Genomic DNA, 26277 nt, shown 5'->3' with positions numbered 1-26277 from the left:
TGGCCTCAGATGCTTGACACTTAACTAGCTGTGTGACCCTGGGCAAGTCACTTAACCCTCACTGCCCCACCCAAAAAAAAAGTTATTTCAACTTTCAAAGTTGTTTTAACAGTTTTGTTGTATAAATTGTTCAGATTCTGTTCAAACAAAATTGATTTATATAATAAATTTTTCTTCTGGTTTTGGCAGTACCACATTGTTTTAAGAATTATTGATTTTAGTATATTTTAAGAACTAATATTGCTAGCCCCTTCCCTTTCTTTTCATTATTCCTTTTGAAATTTTTGACCTTTTTTTATTCATATAAATTTTTTTAAAGGTCTGTAAAATAATCCTTTGGTAGTTTGGTATGATACTGAATAAGTAAATTAATTTAGGAAGTATTGTAATTTTTACTACTTTGGCTTAACCTATCCAAGAACAATTAATATTTTCCCAGTTATTTAAGCCTGTTGTTTAGAAATATATTTATATAGTTCTTGAGTATAGCTAGGAAGGTAGACTCCCAAGTATCTCCAAGTAATTTTAAATGGATTTTCTCCATCTCTTACTGCTGAGTTCTATTAGAGGTTTTATTTAATAGAGGTTCGTGGATTTATTTTATATCCTGCAAGGCTACTGAATTTTTTTATTTCAGTTAATTTTAGTTGATTCTTAAGGTTAAGTATATGCTCATACTATCTTTAAAAACTGATATTTTTTTACCTGTGATTATTCCTTCAACTTCTTTTTCTTGTTGTGTTATAGTGAACATTTCTAGTATCATGGTAGCCATAGTGGCATTGGACATATTTGTTTCATCCCTAACTTTAATGGAAAGGATTCTAGCATATCTCCAGTAGAAATAATCGTAGCCTTTGGTTTTAGATATATTTATCTATTACCTTAGGGGCAGCTAGGTGGCACAGTGGATAGAGTGCAGGGCCTGGAGTCAAGTTCAAATTTGGTCTGGTACACTTATTAGTTGTTTGACCGTGGGTAAGACACTTAACTCTGTCTCAGTTTCATCATCTGTAAAATGAACTAGAAAAGAAAATGGCAAATCATTTCATTAAGTTTGCCAAGAAAACCCCAAATGGGATCATGAAGAGTCAGACACAACTGAAAAACAATAACAAAATTTGTTTTTTTAAAATAATAATAAACATTTTTATTTAAAGTTTTGAGTTGAAAATTCTGTCCCTCCTTCCTTCCCTCTTATCTCCCTTCCCTGAGGTGGTAGGCAATCAGATATAGGTTATACATGTACAATTATGTAAAACATTACTATATTAGTAATTTTGTACAAGAAAACTTGAATAAAAGAAAAAATGAAAGTGAAAAAGAACATGCTTTAGTCTGTATTCAATCAATATCAGTTCTTTCTTTGGAGGTGGATATTATGCTTCCTCATGAGTCCTATGGGATTGTCTTGGATCATTGTATTGCTGAAAATAATTAAATCATTTATAGTTCTTCATCAAACTATATTATTATCACTGTACACAACATTCTCCTGATTCTGCTCACTTCACTATACATGAGTTCATACAAGTCTTTCCAAGTCCTTTTTTAAGTTATCCTGCTTTTCATTTCTTATAGCACAATACTATTCCATCACCATCATATACCACAGTTTGTTTAGCCATTCCCCAGTTGATGGGCATTCCTTTGATTTCTAATTCTTAGCCACCATAAAAAGAACTGCTAGAAATATATTTGTATAAATAGGTCTTTTTCTCTTTTGGGAGATGTCTTTGGGATATAAAATTAGCAGTGGTATTGCTGGATCAAAGGGTATGTATGCACAGTTTTATAGCCCTTTAGGCATAGTTCTAAATTGCTCTCCAGAATGGTTGGATCAGTTCACAACTCCACCAACAGTGGATTAGCATCTCAGTTTTTCCACATCCCCTCCAACATCTTTTTTTGTTATATTTGCCACTCTCATAGGCATGAAGTGATACCTCAGAGTTGTTTTAATTTGCATTTCTCTAATCAATAGTGATCTAGAGCATTTTTTCATATGATTATAGATAGCTTTGATTTCTTTGTCTGAAAACTGCCTGCTCATATACTTTGACCATTTATCAACTGGGAAATGACTTGTATTTTTATAAATTTGACTCTGCTCTATATATACACTTGAGAAATGAGGCCTTTATCAGAGATACTTGTTTCAAAAATTATTTCCCAGTTTTCTGCTTTCCTTATAATCTTGGTTACATTTGTTTTGTTTGTGGAAAACCTTGTTAATTTTGTATAATCAAAATTATCTATAAAATGTATTGTTTTAAGAAAAAGTCCATTTATTCCTTGATTTCCTAGTATTTTTAACAGTAAAGGATATTGTATTCTGTCCAGAGCTTTTTCTATATCTATTAATAAAATTATATGTTATCTGTTGTTAATTTTCCTGTTTTGATTCTCCCTAGTTTATGTATCAAGACAATATCTGTACCATAAAAGTAACTCATTTCCATCATGTTGGAATTCATTTTTCTTTAAGTATTTGATAAAATTCACTTCTGAATTCATCTGATCATTCAGTTAATTTGAGCAACATAGCTAATAAAACTAAATGCAAAAACAATGCTTTAGGATTATGTTATTTAGCCCCAGTTTATTTTTTAACACTTTTTCAAGGGTTTTTTGACTCAATACAATTTAATATATTGTGAAGAATAAAGGATATGGAGATATTTCTGCTTTTTTCATTTGCAAGGTTTTTGTGTAATAAGGTATTATCATTTTTGGTAAAGGTGGCATGCACAGCTAAGAATATGTCTATTCCTTTTTATTTACATTCAGTAATTACCAGAGGTCTATACTTTTTAAAAAATTATCTTCAGGACCATAGTAATTTATTATTTAATAAAACCAAAGACCCAGTCTTTTAGGACAAGAACTTATTTATTGTCAAAAACTGCTGGGAAAACTAAAAAACAATATGGCAGAAACTAGGTATATATCCTAACACCTTTTACCAAGATAAGGTCAAAGGAGGTACGTGATTTAGACATAAAGAGTGTTACTAATAAACAGATTAAGGGAGCATGGAATAGTTTACCTGTCAGATCTATGGAGAAAGGAAGAATTTATAACCAAATGAGTGATAAAGAACATTACAAGATATAAAATAGATAATTTTGATTATCTTTTTAGCTTTTACACAAACAAAACCAGTACAAACAAGATAAGAAGAAAAACAGAGGGGAAGCTAGATGGTGCAGTGGACAGAGCACCAGCCCTAGATTCAGGAGGACCTGAGTTCAAATCCAGCCTCAGACACTTAACACTTACTAGCTGTGTGACCCTGGGCAAGTCACTTAACCCCAATTGCCTTATTAATTAATTAAGAAGAAAAGCAGAAAATTGGGAATTTTTTTTTGTGAGGTAACTGGGGTTAAGTGACTTGCCCAGAGTCACACAGTGTCTGAGGCCAAATTTGAACTCAGGTCCTCCTGAATCTAGGGCTGGTGTTTTAGCCATTGCTCCACCTAACTGCCCCGGAAAAAAATTTATAGCAAGTGTCTTTGATAAACGTCTCATTTCTCAAATATATGAGTCAAATTTATATGAATACAAGTCATTTCCCAATTAATAAATGGTCAAAGGATATGAACAGGCAATTTTCAGATGAAGAAAACAAAGCTATCTACAGTCTTATGACAAAATACTCTAAAACAATTCTGAAGTACCACCTCATACCCATCAGATTGACTAATATGCCAGCAAAGAAAAATGATAAATATCAGAGAGGATGTGGGAAAATTAGGACATTAATGCACTGTTGGTGGAGTTTTGAACTGATCCAACCATTCTGTAGAGCAATAAAATTGTGCATACCCTTTGACCCAGCAATACCACTACTAGGTCTCTATCCCAAAGAGTTTTTTTAAAGGGGAAAAGGACCCATTTGTACACAAATACTCATAGCAGCTCTTTTTGTGGTAACAAGGAACTGGAAATGGAAGGCATGTCTATCAGTTGGGGAAGGCTGACCAAGTTGTGATATATTATTGTAATGGAATATTATTGTGCTATTTTTTTTAAATGGCAAGCAGGATTATTTCAGAAAAGAAAACCTGGAAAGATTTACATGAACTGATGCATAGTGAAGTGAGCAGAACCAGGAAAACATTGTACATAGTAACAGCAACATTGTACAATGAACTACTGTGGATGACTTGGCTACTTTCAGCAATACAGTGATCCAAGACAATTCCAAAGGACTCATTATGGAAAATGCTATACACCTCCAGAGAAAGAACTGATGGGAGTCTGAAAGCAGATCGAAGCATAATACTTTTAATTTTCTGTTTTTTCTTTCATTTTTTGGACTTTGTATTCTTTCACAACATGACTATTTATTGAAATATGTTTTGCATGATTGTACATATATAACCTATATCAAATTGTTGACCATCTCAGGGAGGGGAGAGGGAAGGAAGGAGAGAATTTAGAACTCAAAAATGTTTTAAATGAATGTTTAAAATTGGTTTTTACATGCAATTAGGAAAAATAAAATATTCAAAAAATTTTAAGTTAAAATTCTCTTCAGAACCTTAAATTCTTTCTCATTTTTTTTATTATAATTATCTGGGGTTGGTAAGGTTAAATTGGATTCCTCGTGATTATAAATTTTAATGTCTATATTTCTTTGTAATTCTTTCAGTTTTGTAATGCTTTCAGTTTTTCCTTTAAGTCTTTAGAATCTATGCCTTGTGGTACATATATGTTGTATATTGAAATCAATTCATTGTTTATGTTTCAACAAAATGTAGTTTTACTCTTTATCTCTTTTCCTTAAGGCTATTTTTGCTATTGCTTTGCCAGAAATCATGTTACTTCTGCTTTTTTGTGTTCCAATTCCTTAATTTTAACTCTGTGTGAATCTTTTTGTTTCAAGTGTGTTTCTTCTATTGTTGGATTTTGCTTTCTAATCCATTCTTCTAACTTCTTCTGTTTTACAGGCTGAGTTCATCGCAGTCACATTCACAGTTATGATAATTAATTGTTCCTTTCCCTCCATCCTATTCTCTCTTACTTTTTCTTCTCTATAGTCATTAATCCCTGTTTAATTCTTATTATTTCCCTCCCCCAATCTTTTCTCTTTCTTTCAGTATCCCCTCAGCCACCCATTGAGAAGGCAAGAAATGTAATATCAGTTACACATGTGAAATCATGAAAAACATATATTAGCCACGTTTTAAAAAAAAAGAAAGTGAAAAAACAATTGGCTTCAACCTACACTCAGAGTCCATCAGATCTTTCTCTGGAAGTGGATAGCATTTTTCATCATAAGTCCTTTGGAATTGTCTTGAATCATTGTATTGGTCAGAATAGTCAAATCACTCACAGTTGATCATCACTACAATATTGCTGTTACTGTATACAGTATTCTTGTGTTTCTGCTCACTTCACTTTGCATCTGTCTTCCCAGGTTTTTCTGAAACCATCATGCTTGTCATTTCTTATGTTCACAATTATTTATCACAACTTAGTCAGACATTCCTCAATTGATGAACAGCTCCTCAATTTCTAATTCTTTGCCAACCACAAAAAGAGCTGCCATAAATATTTCCATCCATATAGGTCCTTTTCCTTTTTCTTTGATCTTTTTGGGATACAGACCTTGTAGCTCCACTGCCTCTGCCTTTCTGTCTCACTCCTCTGCCTGCTTGTCAAGGTCCTTCCTAGAAAAATCTGATTCAACCAAGTGCTACTCCCTTGTATTAGGGTTGAGCGATGCCCCGCTGAACTGGAACTTGAGAACTGCCCTCTTTTGATAGGTTTTTTAAAAATTCATTTATTTGGTTAGGCAAAAATTTAATATCTCTTGCTCTTACAGCCCCAATTTAACAATTTTTAAAACTCTCATAACCAATATGCATAGTCCAGCTTTTTTTTCAGTTCATAGTTTTAAAAATATTATTATTTTGTTTTTTTTTTATTTTGGAATTTACTCAAACACAAAATTAAAAGATCACTTCCTTAACTAGAGTAAAACAGCAAAAGAGGTCATCATCTTCACTTCATATGGGTAATTGTTGGCATCATGTTTGCTGCACCCTATTTCTACTCACCTTGCAAATGCTCATTGCCTTTGGATGTCCTGTAATTGTGATTCCTTGGATATTATGACATGATTTTGACATATTACATGATTTGCTGCAATATAACATGGCCAGAAGAATATTAATACTAAAAAGATGAGATTTTATTTGAAGAAGCAGCTTGGGTTCATTAAGAATACTGCATTATTTCCAAGTGGAATCCAATGTAGCCTACTGTCCTCCTATTTAACTCTAGGACTGACCTCAGTATCCACCCAAGTGTCTGTCCAATATCCGTGTACTAATGAATCCACTCATTAGGCCGTTCATTGAACTGCATATCCTAGTCTAAACAGCAGGTATTCTTCATCCACCTGGATTTTTCCACATGGACAGTGTCTCTTTTTAGGAATTATGGATGTCATTTGGATATGCAGTATTCTGGTGCTTAGTGTAATCAGAATAATGTCATCCATAAACAGAATTCTGGAGGAACCCACTATTGATAGGGAATCTCTCTCCCATTTGGACTCTAGGTGAGAAATCCTCTGATAGTAAAACCACCTTTGGCAAGTAAACAAAGATGTCTTTATTTTATGCTTCAATTAATATTAGTAATCAGAGAATCATGAACTAAAGTTAATCTTCTTAAATTTGTCAAGGAATCTCAGGAGAGCCTTTAAATATGAATTTTGTTCTAACAAATGTTTTTTAAGTATTCAAAAAATAAGCACATTGGGATAGTCATTTTTTGTACTTTTCAGTCAATTATGTGACTGCAAAAATATGGTTTGCTGTAGAATATTGTTTGTGAATGCACGCCTGTTCCTTTCTCATAGTTTCATTAAGAATGCCTTAAGGTTCTGAATACCTTTAGGACAGTAAGCATGTGACTTTTCCAATGGCATTTCCCTATTTGGATTGTTGGGAATGTTGATTCTTATTTTATCATCCATTTTTAGCACCAACTGGTAGAATCAACTTCCTTTACTTCTACCAGCTGCTTTTCTGAATTACTGTACACTTCCAGCATCGTGGTTCTCCTCACCACTGCTCACCAATTACAGGGTTCCAAACCCCTTGACCTAATTATTACAATACCCTAGGGATATCACTGTTCTTATTTCCCCCATTTGAGATTTATGTAAATAGCTTTGATGCCTTAAAGGTATTTGATTTTCATCTCCTATAACTTTTTTGAAAAATCTCTTCTATATTCTTTCTCCTGGATGAGGGCACATTTTATGAATAAACTCATTTCCAGAGAGTTTTGGGGAAGGCTTTTCATTGTTAAGGAGAATAGAAGCTATTTATAGGTAGACTAGATCTACAGCTAGCCATAATGGAAGTATTTGATTCTGAAGCAATTTTTTTTTGGTTGGAGCAAATTCTAATGGGAATAGTCAGAAGGTGAGCAGGTAAAAGAGAATTAATCTGTGTCCTTCCTCCAGGGACACTCTCTGGCTCCATTTGCCAGAAGAGAAATGAACCTTTGGGAACAAAAGTCAGATGGAATATGGTTTCAGGGAAAATTTTGGTAGTGTTCTCTGGCTCTCATCCTCAAGGGGCTCAAATTCCCTAGAAATGGGAATCTGTACTTTAATTGTGTGTCCTTTTATTTCTTCTATAAAGCCTCCTCTTTCTCCTCTCCTCCCCCCAACCCCAATCCCCAACTAACCTTCTCTCTATTCTTGTGAATATTATGGTAGGCATGCCTCTATGGTAGACAATACAAGTCAAATCAACTTTCACTGGACAGTCCAAAGTAAAAAGTAGATGTTGGGAACGCAGCAGGAATCAGGCAAAGAAGTGAGAAGACTAAAGAATAGCCAAGGGGGATCAGTCAGAAGGACTGATTCATGGAATGCTGTAAGAGCAAAAAGGCAGAACTAGTATCTAGATGTGGATAAGGAGCTCAGTGTGATCCTGACAGAAAGCAACCAGAAGAGTCTGGAGGACCAGCTAAGGAAGAGAGCATAGTAAGTTCCCATTTTAGGCTTCAAAGCAATAGATCCTTGAGTCAGGTTAACATGCGAGTAGTTAAGTCAAGATCCAGCAACTGATGAGAAAGATCTTGTTCATTTGCTCTTAGACCCGAACCTCTGAACTTTTTTTCATTTTTGTCAGTCTTTCACTTTGATTTTCTCTGCCTTCTTTAAACAGAGTACCTCATTTGGGGCCTTGTTTTAATGTTAAATCGAAACCTGAGTTCACATGCTGTTATCAATGTAGTGATCAGAAAGACCAGATAGGCCAATAAGACATATTGAGGAATCAAAACTAGAGATAATATATGTGATCAAAGTCACTGCTGTCTAAATGGATGCACTCAGTACTACAGAGCTCAGGAGTTATCAGACAGGGACAGATACTCTGGAAGATCAACACATTCATCTTAACTCAGTTGCTTTTTCTCTTTAACAGGTGGGTTTACAGAAAAAGCTTATGAATGGAGCTCAGAAGAAGAGGATACCCTGAAAAAGGCAGGGCCAGTTCAGGTCCTCATCATGAAAGATGATCACTCCTTTGAATTAGATGAAATTGCACTTAATCGTATCCTTCTGTCAGAAGCTGTCAGGGACAAAGAAGTTGTTGCTGTTTCTGTGGCTGGAGCATTTAGAAAAGGAAAATCATTTCTCATGGACTTCATGTTGAGATATATGTACAACCAGGTATGTTAAGAAGTCACTAAAACACCTTCTTGTTCTTGTGCTTCTGTAACTGGATACTTCGTTTGTTTTTGTTTTTTGAGGGGCAATGAGATTTAAGTGACTTGCCCAGGGTCACACAGCTAGTAAGTGTCAAGTGTCTGAAGCCGCATTTGAACTCAGGTCCTCCTGAATCCACGGCCGGCACTTTGTCCACTGTGCCACCTAGCTGCCCCTACTGGATACTTTTAATGAACATTGTACCTCTGCCAGCAAACAAATTCAGAACTGAAAAAAATTTAGAAATAAGTTTATTAAGTCATTGGGCAAGGAGCCAAAAAAGGTGCCCTCCCTCCCCCCAGTCTCTGAAGTTTTACATTATATAAAATTCAAACGAAGAAACAAGGAAATAGTACCTGACTGACCAGCATGGAGGCAGTTTCTAGATAAGATACATAAGTTGCTTGAGATGTATAATGGGAGCAAACTCCTTACATCACTCTTTGGACCTAGCTCCCATGGAAGGGTTTTTTGAGAACAACTTAACCTAGAGTCCTGAAATAAACATTAAACAAATCTGATCACTAAGCAACAAGTGAGAGCTTTCAGCTATCCAGGGCTAGGTTCAAACAATATAATAAAAATTCCCACAGTTTTCCCCTATTGGGGATTTAAAGCCCAACATTCCTATCCTAGAAGCACAAATACAGAAGCAGAGGGCTAAACTAAGGTTTCAAAGGGAGTTCTTCAAAATAACCCAAATCATTATTCATTTTATCTAGAGCTTGATAGAATTCCTTTTAAGGAGTGATAGGGACCAGATTGGTGGCAAATTTTCCCCAACATTTCACAATCAGAGGGATCAAATTGAATAAACATTAGGGGCTATATCAGGGGACTCAGGCTTGCACCATGCATGAAACAAGTGTATTACATAATACAGGGAGATTTCTCAGTCATTGGAAAAACAAATGGCCACAAGTATCAAAAATATTTTTAAAAAGACAGACTCACAATCTCATAATTTCTTCAGTATCATAAAAGTTAAATAAATTTAGTTAAACTGAATCATAATCTCATGCATCCCCTAACAAAGCAAAGCTAGTTAAACAGGCTGCAGAAGTAAACTAAGTCAGGTTATAGACTAAACTACATTTAATCAAATCTTATTTCATTTTGAGTCTTAGTTGTTCCATGTAACCATCTGATCCTTAGAAACATTTTCCGCCTTGCAAAAACCGGATTAGACCTCATTTCAATGGCAGTTCTGGAGAGATATTCCTCTTAAATTTGGTTTTTCAATAACTATTTCATGTGGTGAAAACAAGTTTAAACTTTATGCAGTTAACTTGTCCTTTGGCCATTCTCCTTAATAGAAACATTTGAAAGCCATACAAATATATATATATAAAATAGATAAATATATACATATGTGTATATATATATAAAAGTAGATATATTCTAATTAGAAAAAACAATTTAATATTTGTTAATTTTCTCAAAGTGAAGTTTACTACTCTACTATCACATTATATTTTTGTCCTATTCCTGCTTTCAGAACATGCATTATCCTTCATAAAGAATGAGATACTTTAAGGATCTACTCTTATGCAAGAATCTATATTAGTGATCCCAGATTCAAAATGGTAAAATTAAAAACAGTAAGATCTTTATACTTGCATCCGATTATAGTAACTCAGAGATACTAAGTATTCCAGCAACAAGATTCATCAAATATAAAAACTTTTACAGTTCACCTGCCCTTATTATAGAAATGTATTAAGAAGGGAAGGAGCAACATGGTTATGAAATCAACACTGTCTCTTCAAGGGCATAGACTGACCTGACATAAGCATAACAGGATAAAGCTTCCTTTGCTCAATGTGATTCCAAGTAACAGTCTCATTCCTTTATTTGGGAATAGTCAATCATATAGTGTAACAATTGGAATGACACCACCTGCTGGAGAGGTACTGTAGGAAAGCTCCACCATAAAGAGAAGGCATCTGAGGGCAAGCCATGCGGTCAGGTCCTTGGCGTTGGGAAGTGACATTTGCTTGTGGGTACTGTCTATCAAAGCTACCAGCCAATCAACTTGAGGAGCCTCCCATTTCTGGGAGGAGGACACGAAGTAGGAAGTGGACACTGGCAGAAGGCTTTTTCCTCTTTTTGTTCCTGACCATGGTGGGTCAGGTGATGGGGTCTCTTAGAAATAGTTAGATTTTTACCTTTCTCTCTGATCCTAATGCTCTTTAATAAATACTTAAATACTTAAATACTCTTGCTAAAGTTTATAATTTATTGGTGACCACTCATTAGATTTTAGATAGTATGGCTAGAATTTTAGCCCCTTATAATAGAAAAGTTCTACATTATTCACAGTGTACCATAGGTATAACCATAACTCAGTTAATCATGTAGGAAAATTTGCTATTCAGAAAGGAAATAACATAATAGGGAAACTGAAGCAAGAGGCTTCTACCATTACATTTGCTAGCAAGGTTCTTCTCAAGCACAGATATCCACCTGTAGCAGTCCTCAGATTGCAATCCCTTTGAGCACCACATGGCATTTCCCTTAAAAGGTGGATGTTGGCTTAATAACAATTCAAACAATCTTACCTGAAGTAAAAACTCAGAATAATATTAAGCTATAGGCCCAAGAGATATTTTTCTCATGTTGTTTGAGTAACAGTTAACAAGAAACACATACAAGGCCTTGTTTTTTTTTTTTATCCTTTTTATTTTAAATCCATCCTGGAGCTGAAATGAATTATTTAGAAAGTAAGAATAATAGAATTCTACAATTACACACATATTGAATACATAATAGTTCACTGAAAACCTAGAAAAACAGGGGACAGCTAGGTGGTGCAGAGGATAAATCACCAGCCCTGAATTCAGGAGGACCTGAGTTCAAATTCAGCCTCAGACACTTGACACTTACTAGCTGTGTGACCCTGGGCAAGTCTCTTAACCCTCATGGCCCCACCAAAACAACGACAGCGAGCACCTAAAAAACAGCTGTCCACTGAAGCCTTCAGGCTGACAGATATTCAAATCTGAAGGCATTGTATATTAACCTCTTATGAAAAAGTAAAAAATCCTTACAATTTGGGATCTGTTAGCTTAAAGTTGCAACTTCAAAATATTCTATTATAGGTGCACTTTCATAATTTTCAAAAGCAATGGCCAATCTATCAGATAAATATAAATTTGTTAGCTCCTTTCATTCAACTGTGGAAAATACTCATTTCTCATTAACCACTTACATAAGAACTTTACATTAAGCAACTTCTCTTCCAGAGTTAATAAGATTTTATGACTTTACCAAGACTGGAGAATCAGGAAATTGAAAACCTGGTGAGTCCCCATGGTACTTTCCCAAAAAGAAAGTAATTATTTTTATTACTTTAAGCAAAATTTGTCCAAATAAATAATTGACAGTTTGTTTCAACCACGACAAAAAGTGTCTTTCAAAAGAAAAGTTAATTTTCAAATGATACCTCTGGGTATCAGTTTTTTAAATTAACAGCATTTCTTATACAATGAATTCCTAAAAACCACAACAGAAGTTAGAAGCCCAACAATAACATAAATATTAATATAGGCTTTGAAACAATAATCCAAAACTTGTCAACATCAATTTGATTGAATGCCCTTACAAATCATCTTACATTTTTTAAAAAATCACTTCATCCAGCTATTAATCCAGCATTCTATATTAAGTGCATTCAAAACCCAGTATAATCAGTTACACTTTTCTAGTTCTTATTCATGCAGTTTCTAAGCATATTGCCTCAATACTAAATATCAATTGTATTTTGTATTAAGACCTGATCTACATATAGAGGTACAAACATCACAATTATTTCATTTTAAATGAAACTACATTATAATTTGGTTTCAGGACGAACTGTCAAATCAAATCTGGATTTACAATTATAAATGGTAGGGGCAGCTAGGTGGCACAGTGGATAAAGTACCAGCCCTGAATTCATGAGGACCTGAATTCAAATCCGGCCTCAGACACTTGACATTTACTAGCTGTGTAGCCCTAGGTAAGTCACTTAACCCTCATTGTCCCACCGAAAACAAACAAACAAATAAAAAACAATTATAAATGGTATCATTCAAAATCTCAATTTTCCCAAGGGTCATTAGCTACTCATACCTCAAATTATAGAGCCCATTGCTTTTAGTTAGCTCTGTTCCAAAGATTTATGTGTCCGTCTCACATTCCCATATCCTTCTTAAAATATTTCATCATTTAAAAAAATCTTCAGATCATATTTTGAAAATTTACAGCAAAGATGCTATAATGCAGTTATAAATTTAGTCCCTAATTACTTTATGATGCCATAAATTTCTACAAAGCAGGAATAAGATTTCCTTTCTTTGCTTGTCTTTATCTCTCTAACCCCAATGTGGTCAGGGCTGAAATGACATAAAGTTATTCTGAAGGGTTTTTTTTTTTGGGGGGGGGGTGTTTTTTCCATTCTAAAACGTTATCTCCTGCTAAAAGTCTGAAGTAGTATTAAGTCACTGCTTATTGGAAAGTAGAGTCTAGCATCATGTTACCAAAAACTAAGAGAATTATTTCAAATATGAAATTCAGTTAATCTTCCCCACCATTTCTGTGTTGTTTTATTGCAACAGTCCTCATGGGCTCTACATTTTTTCCCTTAGAAAGCTCCAAAGTATCAGAACCTACAGATAACACTAAATATGACATGAGAAGCTCATAGAGAATGAGGCCAAGTGAAAATAGAAAGAAAGGAAAGAAAAGTTAGAAAAATATTATCTCACATAATCAAAGGTACACACATGATATCTATAGAAACAATTAAGAAGGGGATGGGGATGGAGGGAATGAATCTGCTTTGCACCTGAGATCTGAGTCACACCAGTTACTGCTGCTGGCTTCTGAACTTCCTCCTTTCTCCATAAAGAGACCTGACATTTGAAACTCACTTTCATCTGAACTAATCAGAAGAAGGAAAAATATCCATATGTACACATAAATACATGTATGTGTGCACACACAAATCAACTGGACAGAACCAGCCTCTAACCTGTGGATGGTTGGAGCCAAATGGAGCAGGCTAGAGACAGGAGAGAGAAGAATCAAACAGAAATTTCAAAGTGAAGGAAACAGCTTGCAAGGAAGGAGGGGAATTAGACACATGTGACTGGGCCCCACCCTTAGTGGGGGAACTGGTATGGGGAGATCCCAATACTTATACCACTGGCTGTGCAGTGACCTGTAGCCCTAACAATGAGGATTAACAGCAAAAATGAGACAAATTCGATTCATAGCAGGGCTTCATGACCTGAACACGGGTACTTGTCCAGTGCTTGTCTGAGCTCAGAACACCTGATGCTGGTCAAAGCAGTACAATAATTATATGATTTTTCCAGAGGGTGAATGCAAAGGATTGTTGTTATGCCAAATTCTAAAAAGGACTCTGTACCTCTGGTTCTAAACTAGAGTTTCCTAGCTAATTCTGACTTAATATAGTATAATCACTTTTTTTTTGCAGGGCAATAAGGGTAAAGTGACTTGCCCGGGGTCATACAGCTAGTAATTGTCAAGTGTCTGAGGCTGGATTTGAACTCAGGTCCTCCTGAATCCAGGGCTGGTGCTTTAATCTACTGGACCACCTAGTTGCCCCTAGTATAATCACTTAAATTTGGTTCTCTGATCTTGAAACTTCAGAGAATTTCAGTTTATATACCATTTGCTGTTTCTATCCTTACCTGAATCCTGTATCGTATATAAGAATCTTTTTAAAAATGTATGGGGGGGGGGCAGCTAGGTGGCGCAGTAGATAAAGCACCAGCCCTGGATTCAGGAGTACCTGAGTTCAAATCTGGCCTCAGACATTTGACACTTACTAGCTGTGTGACCCTGGGCAAGTCACTTAACTCCCACTGCCCTGGAAAAAAAAACAAAAAACACCCAAAATGTATGAGGGACCAACAATAAAATAAACTCTTCTGCCTTTTAAAATGATCAGACAGATACTTTAAAATGGGAAAAATAATTTCACTTTATTATTTTATCAATTCAATTTATGTGTAAAATCCACTTAATTACTAACTAATAAATTCTTAATCCAATTTTGAGAATATATTACTAAAACATACTCAAAGACTGAATTTCCATGACAAATTTGAAAGCCAATCATATTAGAAGGGAGGGCACAAGTGGGGGAGAAGGGGGCAAGAAAAAGAAGGGCAGCTGATAAAAGGGAGGGCAGATTTAGGGAGGCAGTGATCAGAAGCAAAACACTGGTCAGGAGTAATAGGGTGAAAGAAGGGGAAAAAAAGAGTACAAAGAGGAAAAGAGTATGGAGGGAAATAAACAGTTAATTTTAACTGTGAATGTGATGAACTCTCCCATAAAATGGAAGCGAATAGCAGAGTGATCAGAATCCTACAATATGTTGTTTATAAAAAACACATTTGAGGCAGAGAGATACACATGGAATAAAGGTAAAAGGTTGGAGCAAAATATATTATGCTTCAGCTGATGTCAATAAAGCAGGGGTAGCAATTCTTATCTCAAAGCAAAACCAAAAATAGATATAATTAAAAGAGATAAGGAAGGAAACTACATCTTGCTAAAAGATATGATAGAAAATGAAGTAATATCAATACTAAACATGTATGCACCAAGTGGTATAGTATCCAGATTCTTAGGGGAGAAGTTAAATGAGTTACAAGAGGAAATAGACAGCAAAACTATACTAGTGGGGGATCTGAACCTTCCCCTCTCAGAATTAGATAAATCTAACTGCAAAATAAATAAGAAAGCCAATCATATATATCTGTATATAGTTCCTAGAGAAAACAGTCTAATCCTGTTGCTTTCTCAAAATTTACTGTTCCATTAATTTAGAAAACTTTTATATTATATCTTTCTCTTATTACTTTGTCTGATCATTTAGGAAGAAATCCTTAGGAAGACATCTTCCCTATATTATAATTTGACCACAAATACAGGTTAAAATTGTAAAATGTTCATACCCACATCCTATTATGGTAACTCAGACATGTTCCAGTATCATTCTGTTAGTTAATAGATTTAGTATAGTACTTACAAAACTTCTTGATTATAGAAATTTGCTATAAAAGGAAAAAGAGGGACATAGTTATAATAATGTCATGTAACATAATGGGGGGGGTGGAATTCCTTAGCTCTGTTTTACTGGAGACATGACTCATATCTGACATCCGATCCAGTGTAATCACAGGGTGTTAAAAGCAAGGCTCAGGATTAACCACGTGGAGTAATTTCCTTTTCAGAAAGGAAGAGCACAATGTGGGGAAAGAGTCATGAAGATCCTACCTTAGGCCAGACCAAAGTCAGCCCCAACACTTTTCCCAGGCATAGACATCCAGCTTTAGCAGCTGCCAGACTTCAGTGCATGCCATTTTCTACCATTGGCTTCATGACAATTCAGAGAACTATCCCTTAAATCAAAGCTCAAAATTATGGTCCCAGGAATTTTTACCTTAAATAACAAAATTTCACTAACCACAATTTAGTATTTGAATATATTTCCTGATGTTTCCCTAACAGTTAACATTTCATTTATCCTTTACTTATACATTAAAACTACCCATATTCTCGGGCTTCAGACATAGAGCAAACACCTGATAGTTGACGCATCATTAATATGTTGAAGCTACATCTATAACCACCATATACACTTTCATAATAGCGAAGAATTAACAAAATATACCTCATTAAATATTTAACAGTTTTCAAATACCTATTTTTATCACATCCTTTTAAAAGCCCAATCCAGATTTAAAAATTGTTTTGTCTAACAGCATTTCTGTTAAAATGGCCTCTCAAATTTCACAACATAAAATAATTTAGAAATACAATAATAACACAAACAATATCATGTATATAAAACATGAAATATAACTTCAGATGACATTAATGTCATTAATCATTACCTTTGGCATTTTAAAATCCCTTTATTGTTACCAGGTATGGAACAATTACAATCAATTAAAGAAATAATGATAATGTAGTGTTTAGCAAATGGCAGTCACTGTGTTAAGCACTTTACAATTATTATATCATTTTGATCCTCACAACAGCCATGGGAGGTAGGTACCATTATTTTTTTCTTTTTATAGATCAGGAAACTGGGGCAAACAGAGATCCTAACATTACATAGCTAATCGATTTCTTCAACCAGAATTTTTCCAGCATTTTTTTCAACACCTTTATTTGGGAATCTGATCTGAGTTAAAGAAAGGTTAACAGAATAAGAGGGAGAGGATCTCTGACCAAGAAAGGGTTAACTAGAAGTGGCTATAAAGGACAAACATTTCACCTTTTTTTTTCTTTCTTCACTCTGGGCTTACTTCTAAAATAGCTACCTTCTTTCATTGTCCTAGAACAATTTAGTTATTAATCTTGCCATTTACTTTGAAACTTTTATAAAATTTAATCCTTATTTTTCTTAGAACAAATTCTTCAGTGGTACCCCAAAACTTAAGATATTTCAGAAAGGAGTGAGTTCTTAGAATTACCCCAAATCCCAGGAGTTCTTCCTTGCAATCTTAAAATGATTAATCTGCAAACCTCCAAAATCTACCAAGATGTGTTTAGCAATTCTACAAACTCTGATTATCTGACTTTTTTTTCTTATTACTCCAACTTAGTCTACAAGCTTCTCCACAGTTGGTAGATCTCGTGCCCCACATGGCTAACAAATTCATACCCCACCTTTCAATTTATAATTGCCTTACTTCTTCCAAGACAAAAAACAAATTTAAAAAAAAAACTTTTGTCAGTTACTTCTTATTGTATCTTCATCCCTTTCAGCTCAGTACTACCTTTCCCTATAACCTAATCTTTCTTTACCCTTCTCCACTGGGCTCTCTGGAAACTCTGTTGATACTTTATTGATAATACAAGTTACCCTTTTTAACTTCAGCAGTGTGAAAGTCTTAAGAGGCAAGATTGGAGACAAGGATATGGAAATGTGAGTCTACAGCACCAGTGATATTTGGCACCTGGTTAAGTAGCACATGGGCATATACAAAGGCCAGGAAAGCAGCAGAGCAGCCAGCAAAGACCTGAATTTACCTCCAGGGCATAAACTTCATTCAGTACCTTTTCCTAACCATTTATTTGCATATACCAGTAGAGTAATATCTGAGTTTAAAAAAAAACAAAACTGAGGAACTCTAAACCCTAGAGCTATTTGGTGATTATTGGAATCAACATAACAAAATCAAGGTCTTTAATGGGGCAGAGGAGTTTTAACTCGTGATACCACCTTAGCAAGCTAGGAGTATCCAAAAGGTAGAGCCCAAAATAGAGTTTATTTAGTACATAATCAACAACAACAATGACAACAACAACAAAACCAGAGCATGTGAAAAGGCTTTCTTTTGGGCAGCCTTTCACCTGTTAAGTTTTTTACGTAAATTGAGAGTAACAGGATTCTTTGGGAGATGCACAAAGTAATCAAAGGCTGGAATTGACAACTTTTATTATTACATAGCCCAAAACTGGGGAAATGTCCTGGGTGGTACCTATAGGAAGCCCATTCCTGAAATCAGGAAGAGTTGTTAAAAGGAGAATGTATAAGAAAAATTCAGTTCTCAGGCACAAGTCTTTCAGAAACATATTCATTAAGTTCTAAAGCACCTCTCCTAGAGAAATACATATCCAATCCTGCTCTGAAATCTTTCTAACTCAAACCATTTTCTACTTAGAAAATTTCATGTTCGGGCAACTAGGTGGCGCAGTGGATAAAGCACCGGCCCTGGATTCAGGAGTTCCTGAGTTCAAATCCAGCCTCAGACACTTGACACTTACTAGCTGTGTGACCTTGGGCAAGTCACTTAACCCCCATTGCCCTGCAAAAAAAAGAAGAAAGAAAGAAAGAAAATTTCATGTTCAAGATTAAACAAGAGTACAAAGTTTAGTTGTAGGATCTTCACCAAAGTTTACTATAAGTAAGTGATTATTGGGAAATGAATCCTTGGAGATGATGTTTTCCTGGAAAGTCAAGATCTGGTTCAATTTGTAACCAAACTTGAGAGACCTCCCTTATGAAACTCTAAACCAAAAGGAGGGACGCTTCCTGTGTTTAATAAAGCATTCCCCACCACACACAAGACTCTTTTTTCTTTCTTTCTGTAGGGTCAAGAGTGAACAAAAGTATACTTAACTGAAAGTCAGGATTTCTTCTTGATTGAGTCTTAGAACTGATTTGAGTTTGATAGTAAGGAGAATATGAACTGTAGGCTAAAGTATTATGTCCTCAGACTTTTATTAAAAGCACCAATAGGGGCAGCTAGGTGGCACAGTGGATAAAGCACCGGCCCTGGATTCAGGAATACTTGAGTTCAAATCGGGCCTCAGACACTTTACACTTACTAGCTATGTGACCCTGGGCAAGTCACTTAACCCCCATGGCCCCCACAAAAAAATAAATAAATAAAATAAAGCACTGATAGATTTCTCTCATTCAGACAAATCCCAAAGGCCTTCATAATTATTTCTTAATATTTTCCTAAAGCAGGACTGTGGGGACTGGGGTTAGTATTTTTCCACAAGAGGCCCTAACTCTAGTTTCCTATCTATTACTTCAGAGGTGACAAACCTTACACTGAGGCCTTAAAGGAATCGAACTGGATATCTGAAAAGGCTTCTGACCATCCTAAGGGTCTCCACCTGTTCTAACAGGGAACAGCAGTGCTCTGTCTGAGGGTTGCAACCAATCTGGAAGTCAGAGGCCCCAATCAAGGAGCAAGCCCAAGGAGGCTATAGGATCGACCTATTGAGGAAAGATACTATGCAATGTAAGGTGAAAGCCCAACCTGAACCTAGCCTGGCAGTGGACTGACCTGTCCAACAGAGGTACCATGCCATCTGAGGAGGCAGTCAATCTATCACTGATGCCATACCTTGCAATCAACTTCATAAATAATACCTAGACAGAGAAAGGACATGGAGGACCTGTAATTCCAGAGTTATGAGTCAGTTGCCTTGATTACATTTGTTCCCTATAAATGTGCCTCACTACCTTTATACTTTGAGTTTGTGTTCAAAATTTTGTCTTTATGCCTATCTCCTACAGAAAGCAGATCAGAGAATATGATTTTCATAACATCTCCTAGAAGAAAAACCAGAACAAAGATATACAGGAAAAACATAGTACCAATTTGTCCCAAGAATAAGCAGGTGTGAATCATGTGGCTACTCCTTCCATAGAAGGAGCTTGAAGATGCCTTTTTTTGTGAAAGTGGATAAACAGGGTGTTGGCAGTTTCATCAACATGACACAATCCAACTTAAACGCAAACACCATAAAAAGAATGTATGAAATACAAATAAGTTTAACAATTCATCTATAACAAGAATGTATGAAACATGAATCAGTTTAATAATATCAGCTATAACAAGAATGTATGAAATGCCAATCAGTTTGACAATTTGACTTAAAGCAAACACTATGATAAGATTATATGATTATATGTCCTTTGTCAAGGACAAGGATGCCCAGATGTTTTTACAAGATAGAGACTTATTATCCTGGGGAAAGAAGTCAGTAGATAGAGACTTATCTGCTAGCTATCTGAGTTCTGTTTGGAGTTCAGTTGGAGGGCATTTTGATCATAAAGTTCTTTTGAATAATAAGGCAGCTCCATCAAATCCAGATGGTCCATACAGTCATCATAACAGTGACCATGTTATCTGCCATAATAATAATAATTTTAGCTACCATTTATATAACACTATGCTGCCGGCACTGTGCTAAGCAATTTACAATTATCTCACAACAGTCCTAGGAAGTTGGATGCAATTATTACCTCCTTTTTACAGATGAGGAAATTGAGGCAAGCAGAGGTTAAGTAACTTGCCCAGAGTTGCACAATTAGTAAGTGCCTAAAGCTGGATTTGAACCTAGGTCTTCCTGGTACTCTATTCACTGAGTCCCCTAACTGCCTCAAGTCAGCTGCTATGGACATACAAGAGTATGTATTTTCTACTTAGTATGCCCCAGGTTGTTTTTTGTTTGTTTGTTTGTTTGGTTGGGTTTTTTTTGGGGGGGGGGGGTTGGTGAGGCAATTGGGGTTAAGTGACTTGCCCAGGGTCACACAGCTAGTAAGTGTTAAGTGTCTGAGGCCCCAGGTTTTTTTTGAGGAAATGTTACATACCTACTATTCTTGCTCTGTCATTTAGTAAATGACTTTGATTAAAAAAATTAATTGAATCTGCCTGCTTATTATATATATATATATATATATATATTTGGGGGGGTAGGGGAATGAGGGTTAAGTGACTTGCCCAGGGTCACACAGCTAGTAAGTGTCAAGTGTCTGAGGTTATTATTAATAATAAGCAGGGGGCAGCTAGGTGGCGCAGTGGATAAAGCACAGGCCCTGAATTCAGGAGGACCTGAGTTCAAATGCAGCCTCAGACACTTGACACTTACTAGCTGTGTGACCCTGGGCAAGTCACTTAACCCTCATTGCCTCACAAAACAAACAAACAAACAAACAAAAACAATAATCACACTTGTAGATCAAGTCAGGGTTCATGAGCTATGATGCGAGGAGTATACACCCAATGATGTACACTGGAATCCTGGAATTCAAGATAGCCTCTGCCCTGTGGGGGCCCAACTTGTTGGTGCAAGTACAAGTTTGAGGGAGTAGTGCAGAGGCAAGTCTTCTTCCTCTAATAACACTTCTCAATTGATGGCACTTACAGAACTTTGACTTCCTCCTGAAGATGATTTGTCCCTTATTACCTTCGCAATTACAAAATTATAGAATTTGAGAGTTGGATGATAGCTCAGTAGTCATCTAATCCAACCCATAATTGAAAGTAATCCCCATTTTAAAAATAAAATAAATTCCCATTTTAAAAATCTATACTCAGCAAGCCATTGTCTAGGCTCTCCTTGAAGACCTCAGCTGGAAAAGGAGAGAAGAGTAACCCACTCTCACTTCATATATTCCATTACAGTTTTAAACAGCTCTAATTATTAGAATTTTTCTCCTGTCATCAAGCCTACATTTTCCTCTTTGCAATGCCCAATGATTTCTCCTGCTTTGACCCTCAGGGTCTAAACAAATTTAATTCCTCCTTCCTGTAACAGCACTGAGGATATTGTATTGTTCTTGTTGAATCATTTCAGTTGTATCCAACTCTTTATGACCCATTTGGGGTTTTCTTGGCAAAGATACTGGAGTGGTTTTCCATTTCCTTCTCCATCAAATACAGAACTTGAAGACAATTATCACACTTTGCTGAGTCTTCTCTCTTCCAGGTTAAACAAACCCAGTTCCTTATATTAAGAATCAAAGCCCTTCATTATCCTGATTGCCCTGTAGTTTATCAGTGTCCTTTTAAAATCATGGTGGCTAGAAGTGAACATAATACACCAGATGAGATCTTATCAGGGCAGAGTGCAATAGAGCTATCATGTCCCTATTCCTAGAAAATATACCCCTCAAGGCATCTCAAGATTACATTAGCATTTTTGTTTGCTTCATTACAGTACTGATTCATTTTGAGCTTGAAGGCCCCTGAAATTCCTAGATCTTTTGTAGAATAACTATTATACCACTATGCCTCCCCCACCTCATGCTTGTAAAGTTGATTTTTTGCACTCAAGTTCAAGACTTTACATTTATCCCTACTGAATTTCATCTTATTAGATTCATCCCAGTGTTTCAGCCTGTCAAGGTCCTATTTCCTCCAGCTTTGTGTCATCTGAAAATTTGATGAGATCTATGCCTTTTTCAAAATCATAAGTTAAAATGTTAAACAGCACAGGACCATGCACATATTCTTAAACTATTCTCCTGGAGACCCCCTGCCATGCTAATTTTGAACCATCAAGTCTGAGCTTTATGTCTCCATAGTATGGAGACTAATATGAGATACTTTATTAAATGCTTTGTTAAAAAGTAAACTTTAGGGGGCAGCTAAGTGGTGCAGTGGATAAAGCACTGGCCCTGGATTCAGGAGGACCTGAGTTCAAATCCAGCCTCAAACACTTGACACTTACTAGCTATGTGACCCTGGGCAAATCACTTAATCCTCATTGCCCCACCAAAAAGAAAAAAGTAAATTCTATCCACAGCATTCCCTTCACCTGCTAGTTTAGTAATCCTGTCAAAAAGGGAAATAAGATCAGACCTATTCTTTTTTCTTTTCCCCCCAATAAGTGTATTCATGCAAAACAGAAACCTGCATTAGCCATGTCCAGAGACAGAGAGAGAGAGAAAGAGAACAAAAGAAAGGGAAAAAAGGGAGAGAGGAAGGAAGGGAGAGACAAAGAAGGAAGGAAGGAAAAAAGAAAGATTTGAGAATAATTAAACTGTGTGGTATTAATTATAGATATATTCATATTTAGTAAATTTATATATATATATAGAAAGAGAGAGATAGATACACTCAGTGAAGTGAAAAATCAGTGAATACTGAAATAGAGATGATTGAAGGAGCTAGGATTTGAAGAAAAAGTAGTATCTATATAAGAAAAGGGAGAAGAGGAGAACAGGATGATGACATTCCATATCGGGGGGGAAGAGCTTGAGCAAAGTCTATTAGGAGTAGAAATGGGTATGATGTGTGGAAAAATGAGTAGACCTCCCTGACTGGAGTGGAGGTTGGGACAATTAGGTGGCACAGTGGATAATAGCACTGGGTCTAAAGTCAGAAAAAACATAATTCAAATCTGACCTCAGACACTTACTAGCTGTGTGATCCCTGGGCAAGTCATTTGATGCTTACTAGTCGTGTGATCCTGGACAAGTCACTTAACCTTTGCCTGCATAAAACTAGAGAATGAATGGTGAACCACTCCAGTATCCTTGCCAACAAAATCTGTCCACAAGGTCCTGAAGAGTCAGAAACAGCTGAATAACAAGGACATAAATGTGGATAAGTAGGGTGAATTTATTGTGGAGGTATTAAAACTAAAATCTCTTAAAAAATAACAATTCAGTCTTTTTACTCATTCATACCACTTTAGTTAGACAAATTAGCAAAGTTCATTCTACTTTTAAGTTTAGAATGAAGTTTTAGATTTGGGCATATGTCTAATCTGGTCTCCCAGCAGCTAAAACCTTTTTCTGAGCCAAAATGTTTTCCATATTACAGTAGACATTATGTGTATATGTGTGCACATACATTTATGTGGATATATATATATACATATGTGTGTATGTATGTATATATTGTTGCCAGGAGGGAAATAATATAGTATAAGGCTTCTTAAACCTTTTCCGCTCTCAACCTCTTTTCACCTGAGAAATTTTTACTTGACCCTAGGTATATGGGTATATAAAATAGGTATACAAATCAAACCTTTACTGCCACATTTTTCAAGATCTCCACATTCAGTTACACGGCCCCTATGAGGTTGCAACCCACAGTTTAAGAAACTTTGATACAGAGCAATGATGAGCACTGGAGTTTTATCTACACAGAAATTATTTCTAACTCATTTGGCTTTATTATTTCATAGGTGTCTGTTGATTGGGTTGGAGATTATGATGAACCACTGACTGGTTTTTCTTGGAGGGGTGGATCTGAACGAGAGACCACAGGAATTCAGATATGGAGTGAAGTCTTCCTAATTAACAAACCCGATGGCAAAAAGGTATGAAACTGACCTCTTTATAGTAGGTAATATTTAATTCTATCAATTATTGCTTTTTTGTCATGAATTTATAGGTACCTAGTTCCATAATGGGTGGCTCCTAGGAGATAACTATATCCCCTATACAAAATCCTAAGGGATTGTTGATCTATAATCATATAGGTTATAGTCAGTATGGATTATAATCAATAAATTAACTTCTGGACCCTCCTGTGATTAAGTGTCAATGATAAGTTGAGGATAATCATTTAGCATGGGTCACATAATAATTAACAGCAGGGTAAATAACTTTACCTTCTGGAGCATGCGTCACTATAACCTAGCGGATAGGGACTTGACTTGTAATTTCAATGAATGATATAGGGCATTTCTAGATGAGAAAACTATACCAATGCAGGGCAACACCTTTTGTGCAACCATCGGTTTTAGAGCCTTGAGAATTTAAGCGATTTTCCCATGCAGTATGTGGAAGAAGTAGAACTTGAACCCACGTCTTCCTTGTCCCAAAGCCAGCTCTCTATCTACAATCCCATGCTTCCATTCCCACGAGCTAGGAAAGTTCTTGAGTATCCTCTTGTTTTACAGATGAGAAAACTGAGATCTAGCTAGGCTGAGACATGACCAAAGTGTCAGGATTCCAACATACGTCCTTCGAATCCCAATCCAGGTCTCTTTTGGCATATTACACTGTCCTCCTATAATATTCTGCAAATAATATTAAAATATGCTATATTTTGTGGTTGCAGGTTGCAGTATTATTAATGGACACTCAGGGGACATTTGATAGTCAGTCAACTCTGAGGGATTCAGCCACAGTATTTGCCCTTAGCACTATGATCAGCTCAATACAGGTAATTAAGGAAATAAATTTATTGTATTGTATTTCTTTAAATTATTGAACACAGGGGGCAGCTAGGTGGTGCAGTGGATAAAGTACTGGCCCTGGATTCAGGAGGAGCTGAGTTCAAATCCGGCCTCAGACACTTGACACTTACTACTTGTGTGACCCTGGGCAAGTCATTTAACCCTCATTGCCCCGCAAAAAAAAAAAAAAAAAAGGAACACAGTAGATTTCCAAATGCACACATTGTGGAAGACAACAACTAAATGTCTATGATTTTTATAACACTGATTCATTTTACCAAATTGGTTAAATTACCAACCAATCTGTCACTTCAATAAGACCAGGAAACATTTTTGTGTTTTACAATCTATTTCCTATAGAAAAGTTAAAACAATTTATAATGAGCCTTCCCAAAAAAAGATTCCAGTGTTTTCACTGAAAGGTCTTTTTTTCTGCTTAGAGACTATAGACTTAATCATATTTAATGAAATAATATATGCAGTTGTTGCACACCCACCCCCTCTGAGCTACCTCCCCTGAGGGTAGCAACTACTTACACAGGTTTTAGAATAATAGCTAGTATCCTTAAAGGTTTATAAAGTGCTTTACAAATATAATTTCATTTTATTCTCACAAGTACCTTAGGAGTTAGATTTACAAATGAAGAAAGTGAAGCAGACAGGTTAAGCTTCCATACCCATGGTCACATATCTAGTAAGTGTCTGGGACCAAATTTAAACTCAGCTCTTCCTGACTCTGGTCCCAGTGCCCTATTTTCAGTGGGTCCCTCAAGTTGCATTCCCACTGGCTAGTTCCCAGATCGTGGATGCTACCTGTGGCTAACTTAATTCCAAAATTATAGTTCATGAGTCCCCCACAGGCTGTTCTCCCTTAACAATCCTGCCAATCGACACAATTAGGACAAAGCAACAGAATTTAGTAAGATGAACAGGAGCTAAAAAACATTTGTTCTGCTAAACCCATGGCACACTTTCTAACAAATACACAAAGCATCTATGGGAATAGTGGGCCCATAAGCCAGTGATAATGAGACCCACGTGGAGGGACTACACATAGCCAAAAC

At 36.0% G+C, this 26277-nt stretch overlaps 1 protein-coding gene across 2 annotated transcripts in view; it reads left to right on the top strand.

The window, feature by feature from the left end:
- The window catches only part of ATL1 (atlastin GTPase 1), a 93503-nt gene that overhangs the window by 13325 nt on the left and 53901 nt on the right, over nt 1-26277 (top strand). For both annotated transcript variants that reach the window (XM_043982038.1, XM_043982037.1), the window contains exons 2-4: nt 8463-8710; nt 24215-24349; nt 25096-25200. In XM_043982038.1, the coding sequence (XP_043837973.1) occupies nt 8463-8710; nt 24215-24349; nt 25096-25200 (488 nt within the window). The remainder of the gene's footprint in view (nt 1-8462; nt 8711-24214; nt 24350-25095; nt 25201-26277) is intronic.

This window comes from Dromiciops gliroides, chromosome 2 (assembly GCF_019393635.1).
Source record: "Dromiciops gliroides isolate mDroGli1 chromosome 2, mDroGli1.pri, whole genome shotgun sequence".
NCBI classification, from domain to species: Eukaryota; Metazoa; Chordata; class Mammalia; order Microbiotheria; family Microbiotheriidae; genus Dromiciops; species Dromiciops gliroides.
Note: the sequence above shows the minus strand (reverse complement) of the source record. Positions and strands in the feature narration are given on the sequence as shown.